Genomic DNA, 24,464 nt, shown 5'->3' with positions numbered 1-24,464 from the left:
CTCAAACAAATTTATCATCTTGGTTAAGATGTTGAACCCTGACTATGTAACCTTTACCCTTGGTTTTAATTTAGGATTAATCTAGCAATTTTAGGGTGTTAGTCTGCTAGTCCTGATTATGTTAAAGGTCAGTCAGTTGTGTTTTGCCTACCTCAATTTTCCCACAACTTCGTTGGGATGTGTTATATTCCTTCACTTGCTGTCCTATATGGTTGCATGCTTTGCTGCATACTGCCAAACAGCTGCAATTTTCTACTCCAGCCGCGGCTGCATTTCAGTGAAATGACTCTATGTCCCGATTTTAATGGGAAAATCTTGGTTTTTCATAGGCTGTGCTGGGAACATCTTTCCGATTACTTGAAATATCTCAGTTTTCCATTTCATCAATGAAAATGTTAGGTTTTTTAAGAATTACAAATGTTTGTTCCTGACATTACTTTAGGGAGTAAAAGATGCTGTGTGTTTACCAGGCAAAAATTGTTCAATGGAACAAGTATTCGATGTGTGGAGTGCAGGGAAAAATCCAATGAGCATAGACTCTATTAAAGCTATTCTTCTGCTCAAAGTGAATGTTATGTTTCAGGAGAAATTGATTCAGAACATTACATTACTGCCAAAAATCCTTCAGTCTGAGAAACGTACTTGCAGCTGCTGAGTCAAAAGCTGGCAGTTGCGATCTTAGTGCATGTTAAAAAAGTGCACTTTTGCATGAGTAGTTTGCAACCTTAAAAAATGTCTCCTGGTTTTTAATTTTGAAAATATAGTCAACTGACATTTCAGTGACAGGTATGAAGTGTGTGGAGTTAGTAAAGTGCTTTGGAACCCTTCTGAATATATATTATATATTATTTTATATATATATTATTAATAATATCTTGGTTTATGACGTGTCTTTCATTCCACAAGGACCAAAATATTTCGCACACTGTATCTACAACAAGCACTTCCCTCAGTGCAAGGTAGCCAACTCTGGAGTGAAACGTGGTGTTTATTTAATAGTGCACCACAGCACTGGTTTAAAACATAGAGTACCAGACCCAACAGCAACTCTAGAACTGCATATTGTTATTATTGGGCCCAATCCAACTCCCAGTAAAGTCAATGAGAGTCTTTCGGTTGACTTTAAAAGGAATTGGATCAGGCCCATTATCACATCATTGTTCTTAGAGAAATACAGTGTTGGCTGCACTCTGGATAACTAAAGCAGTAGGTTTCAGAAGCAAGAACTTAGGTTAATTTCATTCACAGGCTTATGCCTTAGAATATTCTACAAACCAAACCTCTAAAAATCTAACTGATAGGACTGAAATATCTAACTCCTGCAGGAGGAACACAACAGCTGTCTTGAATTAGTGTTTCCTTAACAGAATTTGGACCATCAAAGTCTTCATTATTCTGTGACCTTTCAGCAAGCCTTTGGCTAAGAATCATTTTATTTGTTCTGCTGAATACGAAAAATCTATTTGTTATTAACCTATAAATTACAGTAGCTAGTTTCCCCTGAAAAGAGTAAACTTAAAATATATCTGTGCCCTATCAGAAAGTGGCTGTTTTCCCAGGGGATGAGTCATATTCACAACCACTTAGTGAAATTGGAAAATATATTGATTTTGGCTTCTTGTTCATCTCTGGTCTGGTCCAGATTTCCTTCACTTTCATTTTAGAGCACTTGAGACGATGAAATGATCTCAAACTCATTACCAAATTGCACTTGCTCTTGAAAGTCAATTGAGATTTGGTTGCCACAGACACCTATTGTAGGGCTGGTTAAATTGTGCTGACACAGCAAATGAGGCTGAGTTCTGGAATACGTACATATGTTTGCATTTTAACATAATGACTCATGGAAATCCAAAGTCTTTTTCCTGTCTATATCTATTTAAGTCTCATGTAGGAAAGGTTTCTGCTTTAAATCATATGCTTCACAGGTTTGAATGCTAAGAGAATAGATAGATATTTGGGGCCATTTAAGAGAAACATCTCAAAGTGTGATACTCTGTGACCTGAGACAGAGTGGAAATAATATAGATCACTGGTTCATAAAATCTTTCATATTAAGAAACAGATCTTCTCAAGGACACATCCCCTCTCCCCACTCCTTCCCTGCTGTAACTATAGAGCTTGGAAGGTTTATGCAGAAGTACTAGCAGGACAGTATTAAGGAGATGAGATTAAAAGAAATTCCCTTTAATGCAATGCTGGTAGCTGTATGGCTTTCCTTTTCTGTTCCCCTGTTTTATATTTGTGCATTTATTTCCTTTTCCTAGGTGTAAGACTTTACTTTTCTTAGTTTTCTTACTTTCTCTCCCCTCATTGCCCCACTGTTCTTGTCTCTTAGCTTATTTTGCAGTTTAGTTCTTCCCTCCTCTGTGCCTTGTAACCCACCAGCTTTGGTGTCCACTTCAGATTTGATCACTATTGTCTGTAGCCTAAAGGACAACATGAAGCAACCCTTTTTGACTTTTTTTTGGTTTAATAAGATAAAAAGACCTCTGGAAACCCAAAAAGAGTCTTGAGCTGGCCTATAACTACTAGGACAGTGTCCTTGGTTAAAGATTGGCAGATGCTTCCTTGTTATACTAGAAGAAACTTCTTAGATCACCTGCAAAATATAGATTCTTGTACATTAATTTCTGTACTCATTGAAGTCAGTAGAGTTTCAAGTTGGAAGTCTGAGGAGAATTTGGCCTTCATGTTTAATTATAGTAGGATAAGGATACAGCGAAACTCGGTTTATAGCAAATTATAACAGAAGTCGATAATTGTTTCAGTGCATTGTAATTATGATTCTAGTCAACTTCCACTTAATGACATCATTCTGCAGGGGGAGATGGCTTTCCTCTCTGAGGATTCCTATGTTACTGCTTTTCAGTCATAAGCAAAATGATTGGGCCTCTTCAGAGAGACTTGGGAGTTTATTTAACTCCAGAAATATTTAATCTCCACTTCAACAAAATTGATAAAATCTGTAATTTGTAGGAAATGTCTGTTTAAAGGCCACTGTTTAGTGTTAGCCTGTCTGCACATTCCCAGATAATAGCAAGTCAATAGGAGAGTGATCAGATAAAAGTCTTGGGGCTATATTAGGAGCATCTATACAAAATGTTAATGAAAAGAATATTAAGCATCATGTAAGTGTGAGTCAGTTTGTGAGTAGGTCTTGTAAACTAGATAAAAATGTGTAAATGTTCACCTCCAAACATTTCCCAGTCCTAATTTCCACTCACAAGCAAAGAGAAAAGGCTCTTTAAGTGATTGGTTTTTGCACTGGCTGTGGTGGGTACCCAAAGAAGCTTTGGATATGCAAATAAAAGCTCTGCTTACTATATGTACACAACAAATAAAGACGAGTGTTGGAAAAATTACTTGTAAAAAACGTAGACAGTTTAAGCTGAGAACTGTACATTTCTATAAGCAATGATGAGCATTTGTGAATAGGATTGTGCCATCAGAGTTCTTAGCAAATGTTACGGAGTAGGTTTGTGGCTAACTCTGCGAGGTTGCTAACTGGGCCTTGAAGGAAGGGTGCAAGGAGCCTTGCCCTGCCTTGAGCTCCTGAGCAGTTAGCTCCTGGAGTGCATGGACCAGGAGATCCTAGCACCACTGGCAGTCCTGGAAACTCCAGCTGAGCTAAATCACCATGGGGTGAAGGGAATGCCTTTTGCACCCTGTTAAAGGAATTTACACTACGCTACCACTTCCACAGCTGTTATGGATGGTGGATTGTGAAGCCAGGTGGACTGGGTGATGAGGTTGGGTTATGAGAAGCTGATAAACTGCAGGGGGGTGAAAGATATGGTAGAGAAGAGAATCTGAGAGGTACCATGCCTGCCAGAGGAGGTGGAAGGTGGCACAGGGATAAAGGACCCTAAAAGAAGGACCAGGAGATGCTGGGCATTCAAAGGAAGGAGCAAATGAAGTAGTCACAGAGGAAAGCAGATGCCATCAAAGTTCTGGCTTGAATGTTGTGGGCCTTTGATCCAACAGTGCCTCCAGCTTGCAGTTAACTGGCATGTTGGTACAAATGGGATAAAGCAGATAAATCCTAGGGCATTTAACTGGGCCTCACTTTCCTTTTTGGACCTGCAGCTGGAACATGCATGTGACAGATTCAAATGTGCTTCTGTACACCAGTGGTTCCCAACCTGTGGCCCGTGGGCCAAAAGTGGCCCGCCGCTCCCCTCCCACTGGCTGCAGAATGGAGCTGCTGCCTAAAGACCCAGGTGGAGTGTGTTACCATGGGGCTACAAGACCGCTGCAGGCTCCTTACTGCAGCCAAAGGGATGGGAGATCAGCGCTCCCCTCCCCCTGACTGTAGCAGGGAGCACAGCAAAGTACTCTGCCTGGGTCCACAGGCGCTGAGGTCTCTGCTAGAGCCAGAGGGAGGGGAGCACTGATCTCCCATTCCCCTGGCTGCAGAAGGGAGCCACTGCCTAGGGACCCAGGTGGAGTGCATGGGGCTACAGGATACGTGCGGTTTCCCTGCTGCAGCCAGGGGGATGAGAGATCAGCAAGGAGGCAGCCTCCTCGCTGAACTCCTTCTGTCTGGCTGCAGTGGGGGAGGAAGGGGGTGGTTGCTGGTGGAGACTGGTGGCCCTTCAGGATTGTAAAAATTATATCTGTGGCCTTTGAGCCAAAAAGGTCGGGAACCACTGCTGTACACAATATGAGTATTCATAGAGAAAAGGAAATGGGAAAAGGTGGACTATAATAAACAGGATTTTAGTAATACACCAAGTAGCAAGGTTAATCTTTACTTCTTCATATTTTAAGTTAGAAGATTACTATAGCACTTTTTTGTAGCTTAAACATTTTCTCCTTTGATATTGATTAACGCAATTATTATCCTGTGTGCAAGTTTTGCTTACAAACAACTTCACAAAGGAGTACTTGTACAAAGCTTCAGAAAAGAGGAAAATGAGGATGCCCAGAAGGTGCAGATGATTAACTCTAGAAACATACATAATTACTGCACAGGCTTCAAAACAAAGGATTTGTCTTACTTGTTCAGACCATCAGTTCTCATATCCTGCCTGCAGCAACCAGTACCTGGAGCTTCAGAAAAAGGCTAAGCCTTGCCCTTTTCCCCAGCCAATGCAAGGTAGCTGATCATACAACACAGTACATAGGGATAAAAAAAGTCTTTCCTAATTCTCTAATCACCTTGAACCCTGAATCATCAGATGTGATTTCCCTTTTTAGCTCTAATAATTACTGCAAATGTTATAGTACATCAAAAATTATTCAGCATCACCATTAGGAGTGGAGGTGATGGTGAGACTACTCGTTATATTACTTACAAACTCATAAATGGTTACTTGAGTTTCCTGACTGGAATTATTAAGATATACAAATCTGAAATGAAAAAATGAAGGCAGTGGGTACAGGATGGAAAGTTTTACATTGCTGGGAAACTTCCAACAAGCTGTGTGTTTTTATAGCATATAAAGTGAGCTCTGATTTACAGTCTGACTTACACTCTTAGAATAATATCTTGTAATCATTATTACTGAGTTATTTATTTCAGCTGTTTGGTTAACATGAACAACATGGAGATAAATGTATTTGTGAGACGTTGGTGAAGCAGAAAAATATATTGATTTCAAAGTAGTTGGCGTTTAGGCTTACGCAGTTAATTTATTTGTTATTGATCAGTTGTGCTAAATGTAGACACTCAAAACCATGAGAGTGGTGGCTTGTTACTGTTTTTAAACAAATGGAAACAGGAAAAAAAGTATATTAAAATATTATCAACAGGAGCGAAGCCGAGAGGACCAGTGAGGAATTGAGTTAATGCTTTGATCCTGCAAACATTTATACACATACTTATCTTTAAGAACATCACTTGTAAACATTTGCAGGATCAGGGTCTTGCTTTGTATCTCTGCAGACTCTAAAGAGTACAAGCTGCATGAAGTTTTAGCTTCCACTGAAATTAAGGAGAATCATGGGATCCACAGATCTGAGGATGATTAGAATGAGTAGTATACAGTGACCTTTCTGTCTCCTCTTGCTGCTTTCCAAATCTTCTTTACACAGATATTAGTGGAAAGTAGAGTGCAGACTAATATTGCTACTAGATGGGAGAGTAGCACTAGTGTATTACTATTAGATGTTGGTGAATACTGCAAAAGATCTTTGAATATTCACTTGCATTTTTTAACAAATCCATTTTGCTCATGCAAATGGTTTTCACAAGTGATTGAGTTTTACTGATTTACATTCATGAATATTTGCACTGAAAGTACTTGTGCCATCTTCTAATTAGGGAGCAGAAACAGTGACTTTTGACTTACCCAATGAATCAAAACAGACTTGGGTTCACAGAATACCTGAGAAGAAGACCCTGTCCTATGCCAGAAAGGTGCCATGCCTGGCTTTTGTCAATGTTGTTAGTGCCTCAGTTTTATGAGAAGAAAATTTAACCAAAAATTAAGGTTAAAAGCGCCACATGAGAGAGCTCTGAATGAAGCCAGCAGACTCCAGGAAATGAAGAATTAAGGCTGAAATGCCATGCCCAACCTCACTGATCATTTTTAGTTGCAGCACATACAGTATGTGATCTTACCTGCTTTCAGACAGTGATATGAAGGGCAGAGTGACAGCTGTAATACTTATATTTCCAGATTTTACTGTGCTAGACCAGGCATGTGTCATTTTTGTAAAGTAGGTTTTTTCAGTCGTTGTGTAAACATAAACATGACTGACAAAACAGAAGAACAGAACTCAGCTTTAAGATGCAAATTATTGATTTCATTGGGTCAAGGTGGCTGTTGCATAGAGAGATTAAGTACACAGAGGGCATCTCATTACCATAGATGTTAGAAAAGAAGACCTATTTTGTCATCCTGTCCATTGCTTTGTGTTGTTGGTTTGTTTGTTTTTTAATTCACAAAGGCCCAGGTCAGCTGGGAGTTTAACAAAAACGCGAAAGTGTTTGCTGGTTTCGGCTGTTGTCGCGTCAGATCTTGTCCAGCCATGGTGATCCTTTAGTTAACGTCTTCCCAAAAGAGACAGAGTTTCAACTCCTAGTACAGTGTAGTTTGTAATATGTGGGTTTACTGGTCTGAGGGAATATACAGAATTGTAGACAAAAAGATCGTTGTGTGATAATCCCATTCCTTTTTCTTGGAATCTTCATTTTGTTTCCCACAGCAACAGTAGCACCTGCTGATGAAAGAGAGAGAGCAGATAGATGAAGATTGCCCCACTGCTGAATTGAGCAGAGTGCTATTTTCTACAAATTAGGGTCAGCTACATGTATAGACTGGTTCCCTTTTTTCCTCCTAGAGACAACTAATTTCCTTATCCCAGAGGGAGGCAAACGGTTGTAAGGAGGGTGATATATGATGTAGGAAGAAAAAAAATTGTTTCTTTGAGGCACTTTAATGAATCACTTGGGGGGGGGGGTTACAAAAGATAAATAGCTATCTAGAATAATGAACCAAAGTTATTGAATTTCAAAGCTAGGTAGATCACGAGATAAATTTGTGAAAGTGATTGGGCAGTAAGGATTTCCTGTGCGTTTGTGAATTAGATGTAACAACTTGCAAAAAAAACCTCACTGGATTTCTTAAAATAATGTGACAGCTACGTTGACAACGCTGCAGGCAAATGTATCCAGGAATTTACATGTACCATTTGAGTGATTATTTTTGGACGAAGTGTTTTAAAATTGTAGAATGTGTTCCCACTGTTTAAAAAAAATGTTCTGACAGTGTGCCTTACTCCAAAAGTAGTCTAAGAGTCTGATCCAAAGCCATTGAAGCCAATGGAAAGACATGTCCTGACTTCAGTGGGCTTTGAATTAAGCCCTTATTGAAACCTGTGGGATTGCTTGCAGAATAGGATACTATTCAACAACAGTAAAGATGGCAGGATTGGGCCCATAATGATCTGGAGAAAAAATTGTTCACAAACATTTTTGAGAAAATTGATATCCAAGAGAATTATCAAGCATGTTGTCATTACTCTTGACGAGAATACAAAGATAATTATGGAGCAAGGAGGGCAGTTTCAGAAGGGTGGCCGGAGGGAGCGGGGGAGAGAGTTAAACTGTAAAAGCTCAGAATAAGAATCACACAGTAAAATTTTTAAAAAGCTATACTCAGAGACCGGAACAGTAAGAGGAGCAGGAACGTGGATAGAGAATGAAGATGGAAATTGCACTCTGTGCAAATGTGTAAGAAGAAACAAAGCACATTGAAATCAAGCAGAACTTACTTGTTAATTGCAAAATTAAGGAGTACCTCAGTCTGGCTCACCTGATCCATGCTAGTCCAAATAAGAAAGATAAAATGAACAGGACAAGCAAGGATAAATGGAGAACTTTTGGAAGGCTGAATACTATGACACAGATCACAGCTCAAGATGGGATAGCTACAGGTCTAAAAGAGTTCTCTATCAGAAGTGTTGTTGTTGGTACAGGATACTCTCCTATTGAAACAATGTAATCAAGAAGCATCCTCAAACTCTATGTTTGCCAGTATGGTTCCCTGCCCAGTGTAGACAGGGATAAACTGTTACAAACCTATACTATAGAGTAAAGGGGGTTCCTTGTCTGTAAAATCCATGGGCTCCTGTCTATACAAGAATTTGTCCACATTGCTCAAGGAATTGTTGGCATACGGCTATCAAGAATGTGTTCAGAGATGGCTCTTGTCAACAGTAGAGATGAGCCTCGGTCGTAGAGCTTGAACTGAGATCCAGATCAGACCTTCCTCCAAATTTCTGGGTGTTCACATTGTGGGGAGAGGGTTGATTTGATTAAAACTAGACAAACTCTAGTGTAGAAATGAGCCCATTTTTTGTTTCAGCAAATACATAGACAGTTCCTAAGAATCATCCAGATCATGAGTCTGACAAAGCGTCCCTTCCCTCTAATCCTGTGCCAGAGGCTTGGTGTTGAAAAAATACAGTTCAGAGCAGAAGAGCTCACGTTGCTAGTTATTGTGGGCTCCTAAAGTCAATGGGCCTGACACTGACTTCATTTTAAAAGTGAGATCAGAATTATGGCCCTTGTCTCTATGACACTTTACTAAGAACTGTTTTATTTGCTAATAAGATGTAAATACAACAAAGCAGCCTTCAAGGTGAAAATGTGACTTTTCAAACATGAATATGGACAGAAATTTGAAAAAGCATGGAAGATCATGTCTAATTTGAACTCTGACCTGTTACCCTTTGCATTTCTGCCCTGTGGCATTTAAACAGAGGAATATTCACTTTTGCAATCAAAGTTTCAGAGGACGTTGGGCACTACCTTGCCATCTTAATATTCCTGCAGTGTCTCATAATTTTTCAAGCAAAAACTTCTACAGTGTGACCTTTTGTCTCTTTGACAATTAGTATTATTTATGTAAAGTCAGTCCTCATCCAAAGTTTTATCTTTTGCCAACTGACTCACACCCAGACCATGTTAAGCAAAGTATATTTCTTCAGGCGGGCTGAATCATTAGGAAATTATGTGACTGCATGCACAATCATATCAAGGTAACCTTTCAACATATCCTTTCTGTACAGGTGCTCGGCTGGATTCGGAATGGGGAGTCAATGCTCAATGCCAGCCTAGTCAACGCAAGCTGCCTTTCAGAAGCTGAGCAGCTCCAGAGAGAGCATGAGCAATTCCAACTGGCCATAGAGGTAACACCAGTGGGAACATTTTGCTTTTCTTTCCCAGATAAACAGTATAGATAGGGCTGTATCTCAGGCATAAGTCAAACCAGTGTTTGCTTGAAAAAAAGGACGGGAAAATAATCTTTGAAAAGGCAATTTATCATTGACCTCAAAATGTAGCAGGAGGTTAACAGTGACATAAATTATTTATCATCAATAGCTAATCCTTCTGCTGTCAGATGTAAACAGTGGCATTCATGAAAACTCCAGACACATACATCCTGGTAATTCCTATGGTAATATATGGCAAAATTAAAATTCATGGAAGTGAACTTGAAATGGGAAAAGTTCACAAAGCCAGTTTCTTTCTGAGAACAAGATTTGTAGATTATTTCCACGACACACCATTATGAATATATTCATCACTGAATGTTATATTTCCCTCTCAGATGAAATCTCTGTCTGACTTAATTCTGATGCTTTGGAATGAACAGGGGAAGGTCAATAAAGAAGTACTCATAAAATATTGTTTTGTCAGAACAGAGAAGTAAAATTTGTACTAATTGCTGTCTAAATTGTGGTTTTGCCACAAGCCCTGTACATGGAACAGCACAAAGTTGTACTGCCCTAGGATGGAGATAGATATAATATGTTTCATTTTGCACTCAACAACGTAGTATCTCAGCATCTTCCAGGACTGCATTAAGCAACGTGACTACCATCTGTCACTGCGTTTGATATTATATTGGTGGCATACTAAGGGATGTATTGCCTTCTCTCATTCATACTGATTAAGGAGTATCTAGTCCCCCAGATTAGTACTCTAATGGTTACAATTTTCATGAGTGAAGGAACATGCTGGCTTTTCTCTGGTATCTTCCTGTAATCAAAATGTGTTAAAAACAAAACAAAACTAGCTAGCTTCAAACTTGCAATTGCCATGAAAATAACATCTTAGTAGAGGGAGATTTGGGAGATTGCTTTGTTTAGAAGAAATGTTTTTATATGTTCCTGACATATTAAGGAAACTGACATACGTTATCAGTATTGCTAGTTGGTTTATGGGTTATAATCTCTGCAAATAACCTATTTTGATCCAATTCTACTAGGATTAAGGAAAGAGCAGCTCTTCACTGATAGTGCTCCCTGCGGGAAAAGCAAGAGTCTGGGGTGGAGGATGGCAATTCTGTATCAGCTGGTTGGCACTGAATTGTGCTGACCAAATCTTAGCAACATTAGGCAGACAGCACTGTGGGGAGGATACACACTGTCCGTGTTATCACAGCTTGCAACGACTGGGGGGATACTTGTACTCAGTGGTAAATGTGAGCCACATAGGGAGAAAAGGGTTACAACATTGTAGGGGAAGAAAGTTTGCAAAGGGAGAAAACACTAGATTAAATATTTAATACTATTTAAAACCCAACATGTGAGAGATGTCTGCAAAGCACACAGGGCACAGACATGCTTCTAAAGGCTTTCTAGATGTTGAATTCATTTTCATTTAAAATCCTTTAAAGTCTATTTAAAATAAGCATTACCACCTTAGGAGCAGTAAGCAGCTGGATATTAAATTCAACCAGTTGTTCTTGAACATCTTCCTAAATGTTTCTGCCAAGTATTAATCCTTTTTGCTAATAGCTTTCTCTACATTACATTATTCAACAGTATGTTACCAGAAATTTTCAAGCTTCTTTCCTGGTTCAGGGATTAGATCATAAATGTATCACATATGAATTTTGCATTACCAGTTAAAAATGGAACAAAGACAGAATGTGTCTTTAGGAGACCTTTGGGTTACCTTACAGAAGGTTAAAATCAAAATGTGGGGCTAAACCGTGCCGCCTCCATGCAGCCACGCAAGATGATGGGGAAGGACTATGGGGTCTTCTTCACCTTGGGCAGCCTGCTGCTCCTTAGCTCCCCTGGCAGTCATAGCAATAAAAAAGGATGAGGAGTGTGTGGACTCATGGTTCTGTCCCCCCTACTCCCTGGCTTTCATAGCTGACCAGCTGTGATACATCACTAAAAGCCTTAAATTATCATAGTAAATTATTCTTCCAGTCAACACAACCAGAGGATTCCAGAAGGTATACCTGGGGGAGGGAAGGGAAGGTGGCTGCAACTACCCTTACAGTAACATATCTCACATGAAATATTATTTGTGGCATATTTCAATATGGTATAAAGCACGGAGAATCAAGATCACTAAGATCTTCAAAAGCTAATGGAACTTTTTTCATCCAGGTCTCTCAAATTCTATTATGAATTATGAATAGGGCTTCTGGTTTTAGGTTTTAACTGATAAACAGCAATAAAACACCCCAACAAAAAATGAAACTGATGTTTATCCAATGAACACTAGAAATGGGTACTTGTATCTATGGGCTTGTCTATACAGAGCAGTAATGCGGATTATGGGCATGTGATTTCTAAAGTGCAGTAACATACTGTGAACGAATTGGTCTGTATAGACACTGCTGATGTGCGCTAAAGGTTCCTTAGCGCTCTTTAACATAGAACTGTTTGAAACAGTATTAAGTTAAAGTGCACTAGGAAACATTACAAAGGGATTACTCATTACGATATATACGCTACTGTAAAGAGTAATGTATATAATATACATTACTCATTACAGTATATACGAAGAGCCACCCAAAACCCTACTTTTTGGACATCTACATAAAACTCAAACATTGCTTAAAATGAACCCTGAAAAATAAAATTAATAACCTCCCAAAAGAAGCCCTAATTCTGGAATAAAACTATTATTATTAATAATTTATTTAACAGCATAACTTTTCATGGCAATTTACAGAGATTAAAAGAGATAATGGTCCCTTTAGGACACCTTCAGATTTTCTGGAATTCATGGGTTGGAATATTAGGGCCTGATCCCACAGACACCTGGACAAATGAGTATCTTTACTCACATGAATATTCCCACTGATGTTAATGGAAGTTCTCATGTGAGTAAAGATATGAGTTTAAGTGTTTACTATCTGTTTTAGATTTGCTGATTGCTTTCATCCAGTTGGGATCATTAGGCACAGTGTGGAGGCCTGGTATGCTCCTGATAGCCATTAGCTGAATTTTGGGTACCAAAAAGGGTGTAATTCCATCAGGATTCCTAGGTTACTGCCATAGTGGCAGTGGCTAATCTACAGAGTTTACCCAAATCCATCAGTGCTTGCTGCTCTCCAGCTCTAACAATGTGTGTGTCCTTGTGTCAATAAGCGGCACCAAAGTGCTTTACAAGAAATAACTGTTCATTCTAGAAAACTCTCTGAAAATGTTTCACTCTCTCACATCTCCATGCTCACACCTCGCTTCACCTCTTTACCATACGCCTGGCACATCTGTACAAACCTCTTTTTCCTCCCCTCATACACAGTCCCTCTTTCATGCCACTTCCTTACAGAAGACACACCAGAGTGCTCTGCAGGTACAGCAGAAGGCTGAAGTGTTGCTACAGGCTGGGCACTACGATGCTGATGCCATTAGGGAGTGTGCTGAAAAGGTGGCATTACATTGGCAACAGCTGATGTTGAAGATGGAGGACAGGCTCAAGCTGGTCAATGCATCAGTTGCTTTCTATAAAACCTCTGAGCAGGTGAGCTGAATAATGTTATCCTAGCATGTACTCGAAAACAGCTGGTTCCCAACCTAAGCAAGATAGATCTTGACTGTACCATCTAGTTCCTGTGTTCCATTTATTCATGTGTTCACTCTCTAACCTGCAGTGGTCCTTGGCTGGCTCCAGATTCGCTTTCACAGTTGCACGCCATGGTACCTTTCTAGGGCTCAGCACAAAGCTTCACTATTAGGGTGGTTCTACCTTATCTTGAGTAGTCCCCAAGGTAGGGAGGGAGAGTCTTGAATATCAGACTGGTTAGAATTGTTGCATCTGAAAGGTTTGTTGATAAATGGCACTTTGAACTATAGGAAAACTTTTGTCTTATCCCCCCCAAATTCTTTTTTCACTAAAATGATATGAAAAATATTGTTTGGGTTTTTTCTCTCCCCTTCCCTCAGGGGGACAAAGGGAGAGAGAAAAGGGGTGGAAGAAGGAAAGAGCCTGAAACCACAATATATTTGTTTAGAATTTAGATTAATTTTTTTGTTTCATTTAAAAAATGTTTTCAAAGGAGTTTTGTTCGTTTGTTTCTTTCCTTTCAAATTGCTCCCACTTAACATTTACCATTTCTTTGACCAGCCCTAGCCAGAAGTATCAATACTGGTGAGGCATCCTGATGCCAAAAAGGGAAATACATTAACAAGTGGCTACTGGTTTAGGAGTACAGAGCAAAGCAGTGCAGGCAGTGCTAAGGATCATCTAGCAGCTCTACCTTGCCTTGCTCCATCAGTCTATATATGGCAAAGCAAATTTGAACTAGTTTCTGTTATGGTTGGATTCGTTCATCCTTTGCATAAACAGGTGCAATTCCTATTGAGGTCAATGGGAATTACGTCTCTTTACCCCAGGGCTGCTCATGTGGATCCTCAGATGGCATTGCATGGTTTAACTTACCACAATCATGCAGTTTATGCTGGCGTGGACATTGCATGTCTTTGGGTTAGGTATACAAAAGGAAACAGTGATTTACATTGAAGCCTGCAGTAGTATTCACATGCAGTTAGTTCATACAGTTGAGAGTGTCAGACAGGCTCTGTAAGGACCTGCCACGTTAGGAGCAGAACCATGATCTGCAATGGGTGTAGTTGGTTTGGTGTTAGCACAGTTTGTTGTCCATTGTGAACAAGGTTTTTTCTAAACCACCATGCTACAAACTACCTCTTGGCTAGTTTCCAGCATGATTTGTTTAATGCACTTATAATCACATTCAATGTGAATGCAAACCTTGTTACATGTGTCTTTTGCTGGCAAGAGTTTTGAACACGGTTACCATTCTTAATGTAAATATGGTTGAAAAGAACCACTGAATGAATCTTAGAAAAAGAAACCACCAATTATCTCGTGTGGTTAATTGCCTCAGGGCCAGTACTCCAAAATATTTTGATGCCCTCAAACTGATTAACTATATGGGTTTCGTTGGTTCATTCCTGTAAATTGACTAGAGTAAGGTATACCGAAGCACCTTTATACCAGTATAACTACATACACACTAGGGAGTTGCACCAGTTTCAACTATAACATTTTCTAAACAACTGTTACAGAAACTGGGCACAGACAAGTCCTAACGTTCAACTGAAGAAAATTAATTCCAGGTTTAGGTTCTGTTTCAGGAAAGTATTTAAGCATGTGTTTAATTTCAAGCATGTGCTAAATCCTGTTGACTTCAGTGGGATTAAGCACGTGTCAAAGCACCCTTTCTGAACAGAGATCATTTCCTGAATGATCTTCTGAGACCAGATGGAACCGTCCACCAGTATAAACCTCAGGGTTTCTCCCCTGTTGTTCCTTGTGGGGGAAGTGGGGTTTATCCCCTTTAACCAGGATGAGTTACAGACCACAACCCCAAACTGCAAGGATCACTAGTGTAAAGAATGGATGATAGAGCCTTCTATGAAGAGGCCCTTTGCACCCATATATCCAACATTCCCTGATGGAACAGCTCCCATGGACTAAGATCCCAAATGTTTATCTATGAAACACTTTTGACTGGTCTAATCAACTTTTAATGGATCTTTATGTTGCTGATTATGACTCGGGGTAACTGAGCTGCTGTTTTTGGGCCATGCTTCAGGTGTGCAGTGTGCTGGAGAGTCTGGAACAAGAGTATAGAAGGGATGAAGATTGGTGTGGAGGTCGGGATAAGCTTGGACCAGCAGCCGAGATAGACCACGTCATCCCCCTTATCAGCAAACATCTGGAACAGAAGGAGGCTTTTCTCAAGGTATAATCTTATTTCTCTAATTACTAGAAACTCTTTCAGGCCTGAAAGAACAGGATTATTAAGTATTTATTATAGTAATTTATTTTCTAGGAGGAAGAGCAGTTAAGAGCAATGTTTGTGAGTTTACAGAGCGGGAGGTTCTGAGTTCTAATCCCAGCTCTCCTACTGATTTGCTGTGTAACCTCTGGGCAAGTTTCCCATCTGTATAATGGGGATAATAATACTTACCTCAGAGAGGCATTGCAAAGATTAATTAGGTAATGTCTGCATTACAATTGGAGCATGTTAATTGCTACACAAATGCTAGGTATTATTTATTCTCAAAATAATTTATTGTGAAAATGTAAAATACCAGATAGCACAAGGCATTTTCATGTTTGCTTATTTCAAATCCACAATGCTTAGAATTCCACCCTCAGAGCAAGTAACTAATGAATTACAGATGAATGAAGCAAATTTCACCTCCATAGGGCAGAATCAGAGTGGATTCTGGGCTTTCTTCCTGCCATCCAGGTGTTACACCATATGTGTTGCTGAGCTGGCTGGCTTGAATGTCAACTAGATAGGAGCTTGCCACCATTGCAAATGATTATACTTAAATGAAACTACTCACATAGGCCAATCTTAAAAAGTGAAATACATAGATCACTCATTGCGGTATGCAATGAGCAAATTTCATGAGGCATTAATTGGCACATATCACTGGAAGGGACCTCCTCTGTCATCAAGTTAAGTCCTTGCTATCACAGGCAATCCCATCATATAATCACATTTATACATTTATCAGTTGGTTTCTGCTAAATTAAAAATGTACGCTGTGTACCACATCTTTCTATGATTATTTTATTAGCATCATTAATTTGCTTCAGGAAATTAAATCAGCCTTTGTTTCAGTATTGCGAGGTATTTTAATACTTGGTAATTCACCATCCTTGTGACTGTTAGTTTATTAGGTGATGTGTGGCACATGTGACCGTCAGATGATGCTCTCCAGAATTCTCTCATGCATGAGGACCTGCTTCTGGAGGTCAAGAGGGAAACTCATCATTCAATAGATTTTGCCTTGATTTTTTTACTTCTGCAATGGTAACTCTTCTTTGGGGGGGGCGGGTTGTTTCCATAGGCCTGCACGTTAGCACGAAGGAATGCTGAAGTATTCCTCAAGTACATTCACAGAAACAACGTCAGCATGCCTGGAGTAGCTAGCCATACCAGGGGGCCTGAGCAGCAAGTGAAAGGTTGGTGCATTGATGCAATGACCGCATTAAGGTTTTTTCCCAACCAACCTTAGGCTTCTTCTAGGCATGTCAGAAAGGCGTGCAGAAGCTTACTACCTACTATAACTAAAACAACATCCATTATTCAATAACCTTAACAACAACATCTTGGGACCATTAAGAATGAGATTCTTTCTCCATTAAACCTTGTTTCTTATACAAAACACTAACTATGGTGAATGTTAAATGGACATCAGGAAGAGCCTTCAAACACTGGGTCTGTGACTCCCCTCATTTACGAAGTCTACAGGAATAGCAGGGTGCAGTCCCATGGGCTGTGTGAAAACAGGAGTTCAGATAAGATGAGCATAGAGGATACCTTCTGGCCTTAAAACCTATGAAAGTGTAACTACAGCTAGACAGCTATAAGACCTTGATATACTCTGCCAAGACAAGCCAAAAATCAAAACCAAAACATACTTGCTGTCAGAATGCAACTCAGATCAATTCATTTTTTGTATTCCAAATCACTCTGCCAGGTCAAGCACTGACCAGCTGTCCTTCACTAGTCTCTTTCACTTCGTCAAACAACATTATTGCAACAAGATGATACATTTCAGTTTTTTTGGCTATGTTTCCACTCCTATTCCCCCCATTCTTAATCGAACAGCTGCTAATCTGTCCCCAACAATCATGTGAGGTGCTGATAAATATGAACCAAAGTGAATCTGCAGAACTAAGCCAATTTTTTAATTTTTATTGAATTACTTGTGAAGCTGTAGAAAGGAGCAGATTAATGGCTGTGCAGACATTATATAGATTAATATCACGAGCACAGAAACCTGGCTTATATGCACACAGTAAGAGAGTGAAAATGGCTCTGATCATCACAAAAGACACTTTTTCTTTCTATTGATGCCAGATTTAATGTCATTTTTAGTTACTGTTGTTCATGAATTTGACAAATTTGGTTGTATTTTGTCACTATGATATCTGCCTCTATTAAAAATGATGGCCTCGTTGTTTAGGCCCTGAATCAGCAAGGTACATAAACACATCTAACATTACACTAGTGAGTAGTCTTTATGAGAGTTGTGCAGATAACCAGTTTTGTAGTTCAGCAGCCGAACCGAAAACGATGGGGGAAAATCATTTTGGGTTAAGCTGAAATGATTTTTTTTTTTTAGTTTTTCAGCTAGCTGAATTTTTTTGAAAAATTCATTACAGATTGAACAAAATATTTCATTTCATTTTATTTTTGAGGTTTACTTACCGTTTAAAAAAATTTAATAACATGGAAGTAAATTTCAAAGCAAAAAGTGATTTTGGATCAAAACGTTGAAACATTTCATTTAGAAAAAGTCAAAATGAAATCTTTCACCTTTTTCTAATTTTTTTTTTTGTATGGGGAAGAATGTTCAAACAAAACAATTTGGTGAATTCAACACAAATTTACAAAGTATTTTGGTTGACCCAAATCTGCATCTTTGGTGAAAAAATATGCATCGGAAAAATTTCACTCTAGTTCTATTGACTTCAATGAGGCAACTCACATACCTAAGTGTCTTGCTGAATCTGGGCCTCAGTCCTCAAGCAGGGCTTGACTGGACTAACTACTGCCAAATAAGCTAGTCCAGGGGTGGCCAACCAGTCAGAGACGAAGAGCCAAAAAAAAAACTGTAGATACCGCAAAGAGCCACATTTACATTACCCTCCACAGAAAATTCACGCTGATCTGTCAATTTCGGCAGCAGCTTGTCAATTTCACTTTTCCCCTTGTCTCTTACCCTCTGCGGAAATGCACAGAGCAAAAAGCCACAGGTTGGCCACCCCTGAGCTAGTCCACAATAGCTCCTCATGTGGACACCCTACTCTGGAATAAAAGTCATTTTATTTCAGAATAGATAGTGAGTTTCCAAAGCCAAGTAATTATTCTGGAATGAAATCACTTTCATTTTGGAATAGAGAATGTCCACATGGGGAACTACATTAGTTTATTCTGCAATAGCTATTCCAGTCAATTTCTTCATGCGGATAGGCCCTCAGACTAAAACTTCCATTGTCTCCTGAGTAAGGACTGTAGGATTTGGTCAGCAGAATCTTAAGAGTAATAAAAATGTTATACAATAGTGCGAGTCAGACACTTAAATAAGGCTGGAACTATCTGCATCAATTTGTGGGAGTAAAAAACTTCAGTAATTACCAGGGAATAAAAATAAAGGGCCTGATCCTTAGCTGTTGTAAATTGAGGTAGGACCATTGTACCCAGCTGAGCATCTGGCTGGCAAATCTTTTCTTTGAAACTAGCATGTGTGACACACTGGTTAATTGTGTTACATCCCTCTCAAGTGGATGGTTCACAGAGAAGGTAAGAGGCTACAGCTGTTGTTAGTCATTCTGTTCGCTCAAGTAGTAGAGGTCAGTGCTATGGTTTTGAAGGTCCCGGATTTAGTCCCCACTATCAAGTCTGTGTAGCCTGGATTGGCACAGGTAGTGAGGTCTGAAAGAACATATACCTCCTTGGGACGTCAAGCATCAGCAGAGCTGCTTTTTGGCCCTGAAGCTGCAGTCATTTGCACAATGCCTCTGTACTTCCTCCTCTCCATGGGGAGCAAAGGTTAGTGGATCAATGTGAAGCTGATCCACAGGTCCTGTCCTGTCCCACTGTACAGGGCTTCACATTGTTCTAAGGGGGTCTCCAATCCCTTCACGTGCTTTCTGAACCAATAGAACCTCACCAGTTTCTTACATCTGCAGATGAGAGGCACTATTTTCTCTTGAGGATTAAACCTGATTCTTCCCTAAATTCTGCAGAAGTGTTTGACACCTTTAAAATGTCATTTCCCCTGCTTAGCTCAAAATGCTAGGCAGTCTCAAGCTCTCCATCAGGCAGAATAGAGTAGAAGTGCAACTTTTCTTGTCTCCATCACTCCAGACACCAGTGAAGCAACAGGATAGAACATACAATGAAGGTGTATAAATAGTGTGCATCAATTTATTCTGGCACTAAATCTAAATCAATCTGAAACATTATTCTGGCATTTTCCCCATCCCCCACACAAAGTCACTAACTCCAGGTAACCCTGAAACTGTTTAATTTTTAAATCCTAATTTTGATTTGTCACCTGAAAAGAAAATCCCCCAAAGTTTGTTTTGTATTTTTTTTTCACCATCCTTTTTAAGCTAGTGTTTTGTTTTAGAAGTAGTCTGAAGGGCTTTGCTCCTGCAAGTTCCCTCTTGTGACAGGACAATGAGTTCAGGCTTTGTTGATTTACATCTGCATCCACTTATAGAGCCATTCTGCTTGGCCCCACAGCCATTCTGAGCGAGCTGCTGCAGAGAGAGAACCGGGTTCTTCACTTCTGGACTTTGAAGAAACGGAGGTTAGATCAGTGCCAACAGTACGTGGTCTTCGAGCGCAGTGCCAAACAGGTACTGTAATGACCCAATCCTGTCTGGGGTTTTTATATATCTCCATTGTATCTATATCACTCTTTTGTGCTGTGCTTCCGTCGCATCACAGAATCCTATCTGCAGTCTGTGATTTGTAATTGGCAAATGGAAATGGGGGAAGGAAACCCTACATTTTGGAGTCAATTTAAAAAAAACAAGAATAATAGTTTTGTCAATCCAAATTCTTGGCCAGTTTTGCTCAGCGGTTTGAAAGCAAGCAGAATGAAAAATTAAAGTCCAAACTTAAGCCCTTCCTTAAGGAAAGGAGCTTCCAAAACCAACTTTCTCTATCTTACACAGCACACTGGTGTACTTAGCAGACAAGACTTTGGCCCAGATACAAGGGTAATCTGTAAAGTGATATGAATTTCCCATTGCTAGGGGTATTTGAGGGAGTCTGACAGAGCCCAGGGAAGTCTTATGTGAATGTCACTTTAAGTCAGTGAGAGTTTTGCTTGATTAAGAATTTGTCTGCCAGGGTCTGGAAGAGTGGGGTGTAGCAGGAAAAGTACCTAAGAAGGAGATGTTTGTCCCTACTGTAACTTCTAGCTTTGTGCACCTTCTTCCAGTTTCTGGGCCAAATCCAGTGAAGATGTGTAAGGTGGTATAAGTTACGTGTTGGCAAGTGGATGTAAGGCAGTCTAAGTGAGTGCAACGAAATATGAAGATGAAAGTCTCCATAGCCTTCCCCTTGTGTAGTCATTTACAGTTTGCATGCAAGGAGGCTGGAGGATATAAGAAGATGCAGGTTAATGTGTGTAAGAGTTGGGATGGGAAGACTCTCACTCTTTCTCCTGTTAGTTGTTTTTTCTAGTACAAGCCTCTTTTCTGGCCCCACTCCAGTTGCATTGTGCCATCCTCCCAGTACAAAGTAACTGGAAACCCAGTTGCTCTGGCCCTGTGTAAGGGGGATCCTTGGATCGTGATTAGCCACTGAACATAGTGTGATTGAACCAGAGAATCTGTTCCTCCACATGTAAATTACTCTCACTTAAAATCCCTTGCACACACTTACTCACAGGTAACTATGCCACCTTACATATCCCCTCTGAATCTGGCCATCTGCTTTAACTGATGGGTCCTCTTGTGTCCTTAGAGTGTATTTTAATACACAGTCCCACTGGAACTGAGATCCTTCATTTGGAAGAGTTTTCATAAGAGGATAAATTCTTGAAATACACAGACCTATTTTTTAATTTTCTTTGGGTGTTTTTGCCATTCCCAGGCCTTAGACTGGATCCAAGAAACAGGCGAATATTACCTTTCTACTCACAACTCCACAGGGGAATCAGCAGAAGAAACTCAGGAACTCCTAAAAGAATATGGGGAATTCAGAGTACCCGCCAAGGTAAATAGGAACAACATTCTAATTATGGCATCTGCCTTTGTGAGCCTGTGTTTATGGTTCCTATTTCACACTCTGTTTTTCAGAGGCTTAGAACTGTGCAATAAATATTCTCTAGATTCTGGAATCTGCTGTTGACATTGTTGGCCCAAGAGGGAACTTTTTCTTTTGAGAACTGTGGCACACTATTTTTTAACCAGTCATGAGCACAAAAAAGGGATTTTTATGCGGTCAGTCTATTTTGGTGTTGGGATATTTTTGCCCTGCTCTAAAGCAGGGAGATCTGCTGTGTACAAAGAATAACTCACAGGTATCAAGTTACTAACTTAGACATAGTGAAACTCTAGCTCCAAACAATTTTGTGAAAATTAATTAAATAGTTAATTTAGCCTAACATATCTGAGGTCACCTTGGACTCGATGGATGTTCCTTCTTTAATTACTATTGCAATTTGTTTAATTGATTCTGTTTGGACTGATTACTTAATGACCATCCTATTCATTAGAAGTGCTCCATTGATCCCAGTGAAGAACTCATTCTAATAAATGAGTTTGTAAATTCCTGGGATTTGTTCCGTTGTATCCTGAGCTTCATTAGCAAGAATCTATTAATTTCTATGGAGCATTTCCATGGAATCTGGGGTTGTCATAGATTGATGATGGGGTTGAAACTGTTTCAGGCAACCTAATCCAGACCAAAGTTAATTCACAGACAGAAAATACACTGAATCCACCAGGGTATTAACATTTACAGATAAGGATCTAAATTGCCAAGTCTGACTGCAGCAGGGCACCAGCCTCAGTGTTATGCAGCCTCAATCCACTGTGTCTAGAAACTGATACAAAGTAATGCACATTGGAAAACATAATCCCCACTATACATATAAAATGATGGGGTCTAAATTAGCTGTTACCACTCAACAAAGAGATCTTGGAGTCATTGTGGATAGTTCTCTGTAAACGTCCACTTAATGTGCAGTCGCAGTCAAAAAAGCTAACAGAATTTTAGGACTCATTAGGAAAGGGATAGATAAGAAGACAACTAAAATGATTAGGGGTATGGAAAAGCTTCCATATGAGGAGAGATTAATAAAACTGGGGCTTTTCATCTTGGAAAAGAGATTAAGGGGGAAAATGATAGAGGTCTATAAAATCATGACTGGTGTGAAGAAAGTAAATAAGGAAGTGTTATTTACTTCTTTTCATGACACAAAAACTAGGGGTCACCAAATGAAATTAATAAACAGTAGGTTTAAAAAGAACAAAAGGAAGTATTTCTTCACACAAAACACAGTCAACCTGTGGAACTCCTTGCCAGAGGATGTTGTTAAGGCCAAGACTATAATGGTGTTCAAAAAGAACTAGATAAGTTCATGGATCTGTTCATGGATCATGGGTGTTAGCCAGGATAGTCAGAGATTGTTTGCCAGAGGCTGAGAATGGCCAACAGGATGGATCACTTGATGATTACCTGTTCTATTCATTCCCTCTGAAGCATCTGGCATTGGCCACTATCAGAAGACAGGATACTGGGCTAGATGGGCCATTGGTCTGACCCAGTATGGCCGTTCTTCTGTTCTTCTGATGTTCCTTAATTCTTCATATGAATGTCCATGTTTCTGTGGGTTTGTATCACAGATGTCATGTTCGTCCTCCTTTCCTTTATTTCTTATAAAAGTTTGTGAGTAAATATATTGTTTGTGAAAATGGGGATTAATGAAAAAGAATTGACGTGGGTATAATGCAAGGGTCTTCTAAAGCAACAGCTCTAAGAGGTTATCAGTGCCTTAAGCAATTGGAAAATGTATGCCCCTCCCAGACTACGGTCACCTTATGTCAATGAGCCATTTTCCAACCACAGTATTTTTTTGTCCAAGGTGAAGATGCGACAGCAAAGGCCCTGGTAGTTTTGTGAATTACATGCCCTTCTCACATGGTGAAATTTAATTTAATGAAACAATTTGTAATCTTCACACATACCCCTGCCTCAGTTAATTTTCTGATGCTACTGAGGTGGCCACAGACTCTCCCATTCATGTGTTTTGCTAGTGATACTCCTAAAACTGCCTTTAAGTTTTAAACCCCCTAAAAGTTTTCTAGAGTGAAACATACATTTGTACATTCATGGCCCGATTTTCAGAGGTGCCAAGCATCTGAAACTCTTTTGATTTCAGAGAGAGCTGCAGGTGCTCGTCACCTCTGAAAAGCAGGCCATTGGTGTCCATGCAATGTTCATCGGGAGAGAAGGCATGTGTGCTTAGGGGATGTGATTGATTCTCATTCTGTTTTTGAAGATTAATGTTTGAATCACAGATGGAACTCAGTTTGAATTGTATACTTTAGACATTTGCTTCTATAAGCAGTTTTCACCCCAGAGATACCTGGCCCAAACCCTATATCCAGACACCTTCCATTTCTGGGAGGAGTTTGGAATCCAGACTTAAATGTAATGACTGTCCCCTTTGTCTATAATGGACTGAGCCAAAACCCCAGATCTGAAACAGCCCTAAACATCAGCTCCCATGGTGATTGTGGCAGTATATGAACCTGACTAGAATAGAACTTTAGGAGGTTTGAAGTCTGGATCTGAATTTTATATCTCAGGCTTTTTTTTAGTTTTGAATGCTCTGATTGGAACTAGAGCATTGTTTTACATCTGGATCCAGTACTTAGGTAGAACTCTGCAACTTCTATAATCACTCAAACCATATTCAAACCTCCCAGAAATGTCATTCAGATTCAATTCTAGAGCAGAAATCAATGACTCAAACCCACCTCCCGGGCTGATGTTTTGAAGAACTAATGACAAAATGTTTTGAAAAGTTACCTAAATATAGATTCAGAATGTTTCTGTACATATTATGGTGGGAAACTTGAAATGCCATCCATTGTCCAAGAGACAGCCATTACACACAATGGTTTGATATTTCACTAGGGTTTATGGGATCAAAATAAGAAGTAATAGGTTAAGAAAAGA

General features: G+C 39.6%; 1 protein-coding gene across 1 annotated transcript in view; it reads left to right on the top strand.

Annotated features, from left to right (window-relative positions):
* KALRN (kalirin RhoGEF kinase) overlaps nt 1-24,464 on the top strand; it is a 608,200-nt gene that overhangs the window by 427,699 nt on the left and 156,037 nt on the right. The window contains exons 17-22 of the mRNA XM_067549620.1: nt 9,523-9,642; nt 13,010-13,228; nt 15,324-15,473; nt 16,597-16,711; nt 20,007-20,122; nt 21,369-21,491. Of these exons, the coding sequence (XP_067405721.1) occupies nt 9,523-9,642; nt 13,010-13,228; nt 15,324-15,473; nt 16,597-16,711; nt 20,007-20,122; nt 21,369-21,491 (843 nt within the window). The remainder of the gene's footprint in view (nt 1-9,522; nt 9,643-13,009; nt 13,229-15,323; nt 15,474-16,596; nt 16,712-20,006; nt 20,123-21,368; nt 21,492-24,464) is intronic.

Source organism: Emydura macquarii, unplaced genomic scaffold (assembly GCF_026122565.2).
Source record: "Emydura macquarii macquarii isolate MOO-44397 ecotype Brisbane River unplaced genomic scaffold, CSIRO-AGI_Emac_v2 contig_1253, whole genome shotgun sequence".
Taxonomy (NCBI): domain Eukaryota; kingdom Metazoa; phylum Chordata; order Testudines; family Chelidae; genus Emydura; species Emydura macquarii.
The sequence above is the reverse complement of the archived record's forward strand: the minus strand, read 5'-3'. Positions and strand labels throughout refer to the sequence as shown.